At 54.7% G+C, this 12,802-nt stretch overlaps 1 protein-coding gene across 1 annotated transcript; it reads left to right on the forward strand.

Moving 5' to 3' along the window:
* The first annotated feature begins 3,313 nt into the window (after positions 1-3,313).
* Positions 3,314-4,246, forward strand: LOC136000684 (olfactory receptor 14A16-like). The gene has a single exon (XM_065654615.1). The coding sequence runs from the start codon at positions 3,314-3,316 to the stop codon at positions 4,244-4,246; it is 933 nt and encodes a 310-aa protein (XP_065510687.1).
* Positions 4,247-12,802: the final 8,556 nt, after the last annotated feature.

Here is a 12,802-nt window from a genome sequence, read left to right on the forward strand (position 1 = left end):
CTCACCATCCATCAGGACAGACCAGGACCTGACACGCTGAGCAGGGACCCTGAGGAGAAGGGCCTGGGCACTACAAGGGCCGCCACACAAGCCCGTGCTGCACGCTCACCATGAACAAGGCAGCTGCACACGGGGCTGCATGAGGAGGAGCGTGGGGACCCAGACACCTGGAGTTCTCATCCCATTCGGTTCAGCACTGGTGTGACCCCACACACACGGGTGTGTGCCAGTGTGCGGCTCCCAGTTTGGAGAAGCAGGGAGGAACTGGAGAGTGCAGGGCTGTGCCAAGGCAGGGTTCAGGACCTTGCGCACATGGTGTGGGATGCTGAGGGACCTGGGCTGCTCTGGCCCAGCAGCGCTGGGGAGGCTGCAGCAGTGTAGGAGTAGCCTGAGAGTGCTGGAAGGGTGGTTTCAGAGATGGCGGAGGTTTTCTTCATAGTGGGAAAGCGCATGAGAAAGAAATAATGGCACACAGTGCAGCTGGGGAGGTCCAGGCTGGACATGAGCAGAAAGGAATGTGAGTGGAAGGGCAGTGCTGCAGTGGAGCAGGTCACCCAGAGGCAGTCTGCATCAGCCCAAGGCTTTGTGCTTCAAGGAACAGCTGGGGAGGATGGAGAGAGTTCAGCAAAGGAAGGAAGATGCTCAGACAAGAGCAAGGTGGGGCAGCAGGGGGGATGTCTCCAGCCTGCAGGGAAAGAGGTGCAGGGGATGCCACAGCATAGGACAGGCTGTCGTAGAGATGACCAAGGGATGTAAAGAGTCTGAAAGCCCCACCAGACATGAGCTGCTTCTCCCCTTGGCTGTGGCTGTTGTCTCCAGCTCTGATGCCTGTGAGGAGACACCTTGTCCTTACAGCACAGGGGCCTCATGGCCTCCTTGTCCCCAGCCAGGAACCTGGGAGGTGTGGGACCATAGTCCCGCCCTTGGCCTTGCACAGCCCCACATCACACTGTCCCAGGAAGGGCCCTGGGCAACGTGGGAGGGACAGGATCTGCCTTCCCAGGGCTGGGGGTCAGGGCTTGGCCCTTTGGTTAATGAAACACATCCAGGTTTACTGATCATCAGAGAGACTTCACCTTGCTTGTCCTGACCTGTCGTCTCTGCCTCCAGTTTCCTCTCTAACCAAATCTTGGAGTCATTTCCTCAATAGTGTCCTTCAGTGGGACTCATTAACATTACAAGAATCTTTGGAGTTTGAGTCTGACTTTTGACTTCTTGAGAGGTTTCTTCTACTGCGTCTCAGAGACTGAGGTTCATGGCCTCAGCACCAAACCCACCAGAGGGGTCATTAAAGTGCCTTGGGCTGCTCCTGTGCTGCTGAGCTGGGCTGGGCTCCTGGGACACAGGGAGCTCATGGCAAGCGGCAGCGCTGCAGAGAGACAGCTCTGCCCAGGAGCAGCTCCTCTGCAAAGCGCAGCAGGGCTGAGGGCTCTGCCTGGGGATCTCAGGGAGACGAGCAAGGCAGAGAGAGATGAAAGGTGGTCAGGATGGGGAGGATGACTGAGAGCTCACTGGAGGAGAAATCTTTGCAGCCCTTGCCATGGTAAGTCTCTGGGTGCAGGGCAATGCAGCTGTAGCTCCGGGAGGCATCTCCTGAAGCTGGAACAGCCACAGCTTGTGGGATTCCTATGGAAGGGAACTTTGTTCAGCAATTTTGAAAATCAAAGCAGATGGTTTTGCACCCAGGGGTGCCCAGGGCTGTCCTGCAGAGCAGGGTCCCTGCACCCCAGGGCTGTGCCGGGGCAGGGACTCTGCCGCCTGCCAGGGTCAGCGCTCAGCCTGCCCGAGGAGATCCCCCCGGTGCTGTGGGGAGAAGCTGTGGGGGGAAGGAGCAACATCTGGTAGGGCAGGGTCGTGCAATAGAATGGGGGCTGCATGGGTCAGTGCTGTTCACAGCTCTAGTTCACTAAAGGACATTCTCAGGAGGCTTTTAAAGAAGCACAGTAAGACAGGGGCTTTGTGAAAGGGAAGTATCTTATTCTAACAATCTCATACTCTGCGTTGTCTGTGTGGCCAATGGGACACAGAAATTAATGTCTCAGTTCAGGAGGAGGCACTGAAATTCCAGATCCATTTCTCTTAGAGGTGAATAAACCTGCGAGTATCAGAAATCAACACACCCTGGCTTCCAGACAGGATCAGGATCACTTTTCCATGCTCATTATTGTTGGTCTGATGTTCCCATCAGAGCCGGCACACACAGAGCTGCCCCTGGGCAGTGCCGGCTGCTGGGAGGGGTCTGCAGGGCAGAGCTGAGCACACAGCGGCTGGGATGGGGTCTGTGACACTGACAGGAGGAGACCTGGGCACAGAGACACAGCTGCAGGCAGGGACAGCTCCAGGCAGCAGAGCAGGGGCTGTTCAGGAGCTCTTCTGCTCCTGCTCTGCAGGTGGCTGCTGGGGGTTGTCTGCTGGGCAATGATCTGACTGTCCCTTTAGCACATCCCATCTCCAGGAGCCCTGACTCTGCTCTGCCTGTCCTGCTGGGCTCACCAGCTGCCCCCAGAAAGGCCCAGCTCTGCTGTAGGATCCCAGGAGTGCTGAGCCTTTATTTGGGGTCTGCACTCTCCTGCCAGAGTCCTTTGCTTCTCTGGGTGAGGGGTCGTGTCCTGCTCTCTCCATCACGTCTCCACCTCTGGGCTGGGGCAGAGAAGAGTTTGCAGATCTGCCCTTTCAAACAGGGCTCCCTGCTCCAGTACGAGTCCAGTGTTGGGTTTTCTTTTAAAGAGAGGATTGTTTATGAAGTTGTTTTTAAGGCAGCACAAGTGAAAGCACAGGGCAAATGGGTAAAAGCTGCTCTCCTGACTCTGCACTGAGCCACAAAGAGATGAGCCCTTTTGCCTGTCCTGTCTCAAGACTCTTCACATTTTCAGTCATATATATGAGAAACTCAAGCCCTACAAAAATCTAGTCATGAGATGTGATGGTGGAAAATTAAAAACATGGACAAAATCATAATAATGACACACTAAGCCTCCGCTCTGCAGCCCATGCTCTTAAGTGTCATGAGAGCAGATAGTGAAGTTTTTCATGAACAGTGCATAACATATGACATTGCTTGTGAACATCAGAGCTCTCAAACCAGCTCCCATGTCCCCACTGCAGCCGAGCAAAGCTGGCTGCTGGGCCCCAGACGGGCAGAGGTCCTGCTCCTCACAGCACACTCAGCCAGCACATAGCAGAGAAACGAAATGCATTTCAAATGGGGCTGGGTGTGAATGAAAAATGGAGTGGCTTTGCTCAGAGGAGTATGTCCTGATTTTAAGATGTCATTTCCTTTTTGGAAGAGAGTCCCCACGGCAAGAAACAACAAATGTCCAACAGCAGCTCCATCACCCAGTTCCTCCTCCTGGCGTTCACAGACACACGGGAGCTGCAGCTCTTGCACTTCTGGCTCTTCCTGGGCATCTACCTGGCTGCCCTCCTGGGCAACGGCCTCATCATCACCACCATAGCCTGTGACCAGCACCTCCACACCCCCATGTACTTCTTCCTGCTCAACCTCGCCCTTCTTGACTTGTGCTCCATCTCCATGACTGTGCCCAAATCCATGGCCAACTCTCTGTGGGATACCAGGGCCATTTCTTATATGGGATGCACTGCCCAGCTCTTTCTGTTTGTCTTTTTCATTGCAGCAGAGTTTTATCTTCTCACCATCATGTCCTACGACCGCTACGTTGCCATCTGCAAACCCCTGCACTACGGGACCCTCCTGGGCAGCAGAGCTTGTGTCCACATGGCAGCAGCTGCCTGGGCCAGTGGGTTTTTCCATGCTCTGCTGCACACGGCCAATACATTTTCACTGCCACTGTGCAAGGGCAATGCCCTGCACCAGTTCTTCTGTGAAATCCCCCAGATCCTCAAGCTCTCCTGCTCAAACTCGTACCTCAGGGAACTTGGGCTTCTTGTATGTACTGTCTGTTTAACTTTTGGCTGCTTTGTGTTCATTGTGCTGTCCTATGTGCAGATCTTGAGGGCCGTGCTGAGGATCCCCTCTGAGCAGGGACGGCACAAAGCCTTTTCCACGTGCCTCCCTCACCTGGCCGTGGTCTCCCTCTATGTCACCACTGCCTTGTTTGCCTACCTGAAGCCCCCCTCCATCTCCTCCCCATCCCTGGACCTGGTGGTGTCTGTTCTGTACTCGGTGGTGCCTCCAGCAGTGAACCCCCTCATCTACAGCATGAGGAACCAGGAGCTCAAGGATGCCCTGTGGAAACTCATATCTTACTGTTTTCTGAAGCAATAAACTGCCCATCTGCTTCTACATAAGAGTTTTAATGTAGCTAATTGCAGGACCAGCCTGTCATCTGGATTTTCTGTTATTGCTTGGTTTTTTATTGTTTTAGTGTTGTCATGCCCTTTCTAATTCTCTTTCTGCTTTGCTTTTATAACCACTGGCTGTGTAAATGAGGAGCCGTGCTCTCCTTTTCTCTTAAACAAAATAAACATTCCTGTAGTGACTTGTTTTTCACTATGTCCTTCCTGCAAGGCCTGTTTGGAGCTGCAGGGACAGTTCCTGTGTGCATGGGAGGAGGGGAAAAGAGTCCAGCCTGGCAGCCCTGCCAGGGAGCACCAGCGCTTGGCCTTCCAGAGCTGTTCTCGTTCCACTCCCACACTCTCCTTCTCATCCCTTGTGTTGGTGCAAGGCCTGAGTGCTCTGGCAGCCTGGTCACCGTCCTGCTGTGTGTCAGTCCTGTGAGCGCAGGCAGGGACAGGCCATGGGCACTGCTGTGACAGAGCTGGCCTCCGTAACACTACTTCTATAAAGGAAAGTGATGTTCATAGGGCAGTGCCTGAGGGCTTAGGTCTTCTTCAAGTTCATCTTCAGGACATGCACAAGAAAGCAGCCTGCAGGTTGAAACAGCAGTGTAGAGATAAACAGTGTGTGTGTGCAGGGCTGGGCACACAGCAGTGTCCTCTCACAGCCAGGCCTCCTGCCAGAGACCTGCAGGACCAGCAGAACAGGGGCTGGGCTGTGCCCCTGTGCACTGGACACCCCGTGGAAGCTGCCCCAGGGCATCGTCATGGACTGGCCCCTCACAACCTCCCTTTCCAGCACTGGGCTGTCACACCAGATGGAGAATTTTTTCCTGAATGGGTAGGTCAGAAGTCCATGTTTGCATTGTTCAGATGAGATATGAGCATGCACATCATGTACATGAGGTGAGATGAACACGAGTGAGCAGAAATGCCATCAGCTATTCCTGGGAGTGCCAGGAAGGCCTGTGGGACAAACATGGAGGTCACTCACATTGGGAGTAACAGCCCATGGGAAACAACCCACTGGGATCTTCTTCCTTGAACTGAGGTCCCGTGTCCATTCCTCATGACGTGGGACATCTCAGATGAGTGCAGAGCAGGGTGACACACCACAGGGCTGAGGTGTCTCCTGTCCTTTGGGAGTGGCAACAGGAGCCCATAGAGACACTGTGACTCCTGCCTCTGTGTGTAAAAGGGACAGGCTCTGTCTGTGAGCATCCCTGGGTGCATCAGGAGTCCATGAGGCCAGCTCAGATGTGAACACCTCACAGAACCCTGACACTTCTGTGTGTGACTCCAGGAACAAACCCCAGTGGCCCAGTGAGATTCATCTCAGCTTCCCTGGATAGGATCATTGCAAGTTCTGCAGACTGCTATGTCACCCTTGCCCGTGATTCCATATTGTGCTCTCAAAAGTGCCGTAGAAACCAGAATGGATCTGGGGTCCTTAGCAAATTCAGACCTCAAACCCATCTTCAAGAAGAGCAGGAACAGGAACTGGGAGAATAACAGGCTGGCCACCCTACCTCCCTCCCTGGGAAGGGGATGGGACATGTCCTCCTGCAGCCATTTCCAGGAATGTGAAGGACAAGGAAAAGATTGCTGAACCCAAATGGACAGGGGAAAGAAAGCCATGTTGTGTGCAGGGCGTTTGCAAGGCTTCAGACACGGTCTCCTTCTGGGCAGAGTGGTGCTGATGGGGCTCAAGAAATGGATGCTGTTTGGGAAGTTGGCTGAACCATGAAGCCCAAATATCATCAGTGGTACAAAGTCCTCCATGCAGCCAGTTACCAGTGTCATCTCTCAGTGACCAGCACTTGGGCCAACACTGTTGAACGTCTTTATTCTCCCCTTCTATGATGTAACAGAGTGCACTTTCAGTGCCTTTGTGGATGGTGCAAACTTGGGAGGAGGCCTCGAGCAACCTCCCCGGGTTCACCCTGCCCTGAGCAGGAGAGTAAGATGAATGAGACAAGGGCTCTCTTCAAACCTGAGGTATTCTGTGATTTGAAATAATTTTTGACTTGGAGATGTTTCTGGAAAGAGAATAGGTAGAAGAATAGTAAAAAAAAAAAAGAAGTCAAAAGAGGAGATATAGAAGTGTTAACATAAATATAGCAGTTCCACTGAGGAGTGCTTTTCACTTCACATTGTTAGTAGGAAATATATTTGACAAATTTGAAAAAATGTGAGGAAGCGAGATGGGTGTCTAGGGCCTGTGGGAAAGAAGGGCAGGTGTAGGACCATGTAGAACACACTTCAGTCTTGGTTGGGTCCTGGGTGCTAAGGAGGCGGATAGATGGGTGTGGTATTATGAGGTCAGTTGTGTCTCAGTAACTCATAATCCAGTAAGCAGCGTGTGGCTGTGAAGGGGACTGTGGGGTCAGTTCTGTCTCTGGAGGTGACAGCCCAGCAGAACGAACGTAGCTGGGAAAGAACCTCTGCCAAAGTACCCACAGGCCCTACCCAGGAAGAGCAGGAACAGGGCTGGAAAAGGGACTGGGGGGTCACACATACTAGACGAGCAATCGGGCCCAATCAGCATGGCTTTATGAAAGGCAGGTCCTGCCTGACCAACCTGATCTCCTCCTATGACAAGGTGACCGGCTTAGCAGATGAGGGAAAGTCTGTCGTGGGGGAGTGAATCCGCCACACAGGCTGTGGATGTTGTGTACTTAGACTTCAGTAAAGCCTTTGACACCGTATCCCACAGCATCTTCTGGAGAAGCTGCAGCTCATGGCCTGGATGGTGTATCTGCGATGGATAAAGAACCGGCTGGAGGGCCGGGCCCAAAGAGTTGTGGTGAACAGAAACAAACCCAGTTGGCGGCCGGTCATGAGCGGTGTTCCCAGGGCTCAGTATTGGGGCCAGTTCTGTTTAATCTCTTTGTCAATGATCTGGACGAGGGGATCGAGTGCACCCTCAGTAAGCTTGCAGGTGACACCAAATTGGGTGGGAGTGTTGATCTGCTGGAGGGTGGGAAGGCCATACAGAGGGATCTGGACCGGAGGAAATGATGGACTGAGAACAATTGTATGAGGTTTCTGACCATGCTGCCATATGGTGTGGAATATCTCTTTGGTCAGTTGGGGTCAGCTGTCCTGGCTTGGTCCCCTCCCACCCTTTAGCCACATCCAGCCCTCTTGTTTTTGGGGCAGACTGAGAAACACAGAAGGCCTTGAGGCTGTGCCAGCACTGCTCAGCAAGAACTAAAATGTCAGCGTGTTCTCAAAGCTATTTTGGCCACCAAGTAAAGCACAGCACAGCAGGGAAGGAGTGTTGATCTGCTGGAGGATAGGAAGGTCATATAGAGCGATCTGGATGAGCTGGATTGATGGGCTGAGGCCAGTTGTCTGAGGTTCAACAAGGGCAAGTCCTGGGTCCTGCACTTGGGTCACAACAACCCCATGAAGACTCCAGGCTCAGGGAAGAGCGGCTGGAAAGCTGCTCGGCAGAAAGGGATCTGAGGGTGTTGACTGACAGCAGCTGAACAGGAGCCAGCATGTGCCCAGGTGGCCAAAAAGGCCACCAGCGTCCTGACGTCCACCAAGAATAGCACAGCCAGCAGCACCAGGGTAGTGACCTTCCCCTGTACTGGGCACTGGTGAGGCCCCACCTCGAATCCTCTGTTCAGCTCTGGCCCCCTCGCAAAGGGAAAGACCATGAGGTGCCGGAGCAAGTTCAGAGAACGGCAAAAGAGCTGCTGAGGGTCTGAAGCACAAGTTTTATGAGGAGCGGCTGAAGGACCTGAGGCTGTTTAGCCTGGAAAAAAAGAGACCACCCTGTTCTCAACCCCTTGATAACACAATCAAGGAACAGACGAACCATTGTCACATTGGGCCTGTCAGCAGCACCTTGTCATTCCTAGAGATCAGTGACACGTCTGCCCAAGTACCTCAGGGGCAGCAGAGACGCCACTGACAAAACACACATTTCCTTCCAGGTCTGTCATTCCCAGCCCTGTTTCTCTCTGGCCTTGGGGACAGCAGGGCTTGCTCACTCTCCTGTTGCCCAATTTCAGCCCTAACTTTCCATCTGCCAACCACTGTGACATTGCTCTGCTCTGAAGTCAAACCTTTGCACACATGGGGACCTGGATTCTTGAGACCAACCAGATTTCTCTAAGCCTCTCAGAGCTTGGCCAGGTGCTACAGCTGAGGTGCCACAGCCCAACTGTGCACTGATGCCCTGAGCCAAGGGCACAGCCAGGACAAGCTGCAGCCTGTGCTGTTTGACACCCATGGAGTCACCGCCAGGCGTGGTGGGACAAGTCACACAGCTTGGGGTGCTGCAATGGCTGGGTACAGGCTTTTCAGGAGAGACGGGCTGGAAGGGTCAGCAGTGGGATTCCCTCAGAGTGAAGAAGTTGCTGGGATGTATGGAGCTCCTTTATGTGGGGAGTGACCAGATGGGTTTTCCCTTGTGAGTGAGGGCACCAATGACAAAGCCCTGGGGCTGTGGGGGCACATGGCCATGTCCCCCAACAATCTGGTGCCACCGAAAGTGGGGCACAGCAGTCAGGGAGAGGCACCAGCATAAGGAGGAGAAAGCAGCACTGAAAGACTGTGCAAGGGAAATTGGAAATTATTTCCTTTTTCTTGAATAAACTCTGGATGGAACCCTGCTACTGCTGCCATTTTAGTGGCCTCTTTCTGAGCTCAGGAGAGTCCTGGAGGCTGAGGCCCCTTTTCTTTAGGGGGCACCGGGGGCTCCCCGGGCAAGTGGTCCCTGCCCTGGCTGGAATTGGAGGGACCGCGGCTGCAGCAGTCCAGCGAGTATCCAGACCTGGAGAAACTTTGGGGTTCCACCATCAGGAATCTCTGAAGTTTCAAAAGGAGAAGCGGCCAGTCCTGTATCGGGGCAGGAGAATAACCCCATCCATCAGGACAGAGCAGGACCTGACACGCTGAGCAGGGACCCTGAGGAGAAGGGCCTGGGCACTACAAGGGCCGCCACACAAGCCCGTGCTGCACGCTCACCATGACCAAGGCAGCTGCACACGGGGCTGCATGAGGAGGAGCGTGGGGACCCAGACACCTGGAGTTCTCATCCCATTCGGTTCAGCACTGGTGTGACCCCACACACACGAGTGTGTGCCAGTGTGCGGCTCCCAGTTTGGAGAAGCAGGGAGGAACTGGAGAGTGCAGGGCTGTGCCAAGGCAGGGTTCAGGACCTTGCGCACATGGTGTGGGATGCTGAGGGACCTGGGCTGCTCTGGCCCAGCAGCGCTGGGGAGGCTGCAGCAGTGTAGGAGTAGCCTGAGAGTGCTGGAAGGGTGGTTTCAGAGATGGCGGAGGTTTTCTTCATAGTGGGAAAGCACATGAGAAAGATATAATGGCACAAAGTGCAGCTGGGGAGGTCCAGGCTGGACATGAGCAGGAAGGAATGTGAGTGGAAGGGCAGTGCTGTGCTGGAGCAGGTCACCCAGAGGCAGTCTGCATCAGCCCAAGGCTTTGTGCTTCAAGGAACAGCTGGGGAGGATGGAGAGAGATCAGCAAAGGAAGGAAGATGCTCAGACAAGAGCAAGGTGGGGCAGCAGGGGGGATGTGTCCAGCCTGCAGGGAAAGAGGTGCAGGGGATGCCACAGCATAGGACAGGCTGTCGTGGAGATGATCAAGGGACGTAAAGAGGCTGAAAGCCCCCAACAGACATGAGCTCCTTCTCCCCTTGGCTGTGGCTGTTGTCTCCAGCTCTGATGCCTGTGAGGAGACACCTTGTCCTTACAGCACAGGGGCCTCATGGCCTCCTTGTCCCCAGCCAGGAACCTGGGAGGTGTGGGACCATAGTCCTGCCCTTGGCCTTGCACAGCCCCACATCACACTGTCCCAGGAAGGGCCCTGGGCAACGTGGGAGGGACAGGATCTGCCTTTCCAGGGCTGGGGGTCAGGGCTTGGCCCTTTGGTTAATGAAACACATCCAGGTTTACTCAGCATCAGAGAGACCTTCACCTTGCTTTTCCTGACCTGTCATCTCTGCCTCCAGTTTTCTTCTCTAACCAGACCCTGGGGTCAGTTCCTCAGTAGTGTTCCTCAGTGGGACCCATTAACATTACAAGAAACTTTGGAGTTTGAGTCTGACTTGGGCTTCTTGAGAGGTTTTATTCAACTTCCTCCAGGGTCTGAGGTCCATGGACTCAGCAGCAAACCCACCAGAGGGGTCATTAAAGCGCCTGGGGCTGCTCCTGTGCTGCTGAGCTGGGCTGGGCTCCTGGGACACAGGGAGCTCATGGCAAGCGGCAGCGCTGCAGAGAGACAGCTCTGCCCAGGAGCAGCTCCTCTGCAAAGCGCAGCAGGGCTGAGGGCTCTGCCTGGGGATCTCAGGGAGACGAGCAAGGCAGAGAGAGATGAAAGGTGATCAGGACTAGGAGGATGACTGAGAGCTCACTGGAGGAGAAACCTTTGCAGCCCTTGCCATGGTAAGTCTCTGGGTGCAGGGCAATGCAGCTGTAGCTCCTGGAGGCATCTCCTCAAGTTAGCACAGGCACAGCTTGAGGGATCTGTAAGGAGGGGGCTCTTGTCAGGCAATTTTGAACAGCTGTGAAGCTGGGTGAGCACCCAGGGGTGCCCAGGGCTGTCCTGCAGAGCAGGGTCCCTGCACCCCAGGGCTGTGCCGGGGCAGGGACTGTGCCGCCTGCCAGGGTCAGCGCTCAGCCTGCCCGGGGAGATCCCCACGGTGCTGTGGGGAGAAGCTGTGGGGGGAAGGAGGGACCCGTGTCAAGGCAGGAAAGGTGCTTCTGCTGTTGAGGGGGTGCTGTGTGGGTCAGGGCTCTTTCACAGCTCCAGATCACCCTCAGGATTTTTCCAAGTGGATGCCTCAAGCAGAAGATCAATGCAAAGATTAGCAGACAGATAGGGAGCTTTCCTGAGCCTGTCTTTTCAGTTTCCTATCTCGACGGTTGGGGGGTGCAGGAAAGAATAAAATGAAAATGAGCCCTCCTGCTTAAACAAGTCACTGAGACTCCTGAACTGCAACTCCGATTAATCGTCACATCTGCCAGAAGCCTCAGAACATCCCTTCAGCTGCTGCTCTGCCTGTGCACAGCACCAGCATCACATTGGCTATACCCGTCAGTCTTACTCTGACCTGTCCTTTTCCCCAGTCTGCAAACAGGAAGATGCCCCCAGGCAGTGCCCTGTGAACAGGCAGGATCTGTAGGGCCAGGGTGAGGGCACAGAGGGTGGGATGGGGTCTGTGAGCATTGACAGGGAATAGACATGGACAGGGAAACACCTCCCAGGAGGAGAATCTCCAGGCAATAGGGAAATGATCAGAAATGAGAGGAAACTAAACCTGGAATTGTTATGGGAGGGAGAACACAGAAAACTCCGTATGACCCCCGCAGTGCAGATGCCTCCTGTGAGCAGCCCCCTCGCCTCCTCTCCCACCCAGCAAAGCCTCTGCCCTCAGGGCCGGGGGCTCCAAGGCATGAAGCAGCTCCTGTGCAGCCAGAGCTCCAGTTCCCTCTGCAGAGCACAGGGGCTGAGAGCAGCTGCCCGGCAATGCTGGTGTGTGGGAGGTGGCTGCACAGCTGGGGAAGGGTGACGCTGTCTGAGTGCCCGGCTGCCTCTGCCCTGGCCTCTCTCACACCCACCCTCACCGCAGTTTCCTTCTTGCTCCACTGCTCTGGGTCACTGCTGTTGTGATCTGGTTCTTGCTGTCAGGCTCTCTGGGGATGGGAGTTTCAGCTGCAGAGTCACAGCCTGATCTTGTGGGTCCTTTCCTGCAGCTGTGTCCATGGGAACACGTGTCCCAGCTTTGCTCTGCCCTGTGGGGCTGTGGGCAATGCAGTGTGTGGGGCTGGGGAATGAGCTGAGTCTCCCTGAATCAAATGGCATCATTAGGACACTTGGATATCTCCTGGGGGTTTCCATAGATGCTCTGAACTACCCTCCAGGATGCAAACCAGTCCTACAGCATCTGTGTGGTATCTGAAGGCTCCAAGGAGAAGCTGTGACAGACAAAATGCTGTTTGGTTGGTTGAATGAGGTGTGTGTATCCCGAGCTAAACAGGCTGAGACCTTAGGAAAGGGTGGGACATGTCATGGTCTGAGGTGGGTCCCTCTGCTCTCAGCAGTGCCTGGTGGCTTTTCAGGGTGACATGGCAGTGTGATCAGCCTCCATCTCAGAAAGGTGCCAGCCCAGGGCAGCTGGAGCAAGACAGAGGGACAGAGCAGCTGCCCTCACTCTGCACTGACCCACAGGCATCCTCTGGTCTCGCAGGACTCGCTCTGTTCTCCCTGAGTGCAGCAGAAATGCTGAGGGTTTCTGACACCCAACAACACTTCCCAGGGTGGGAGGGGAGAAGGAGCTGTAGAAACGCCAAACCTCTCAAACACAGTTTCTCAGCCCTGCGGGTACAGATGCTGACAGTCCCTTCTGCAGCAGGAGCGGTTCCATCTGACAAAGCTGAACCCCAGGACTGGCCCCTGCCCCACCCATCACACAGGGTCAGGCTGACTCCTCAAGAGCCCCTGGGCAGAGACCCTGCTCTTCATTGCACACTCATCAAGCTCCGACGAGGGCTCCAGCCAGGACGTTCTC

The sequence above is a fragment of the Caloenas nicobarica genome, chromosome 34 (assembly GCF_036013445.1).
Source record: "Caloenas nicobarica isolate bCalNic1 chromosome 34, bCalNic1.hap1, whole genome shotgun sequence".
Lineage (NCBI taxonomy): Eukaryota > Metazoa > Chordata > Aves > Columbiformes > Columbidae > Caloenas > Caloenas nicobarica.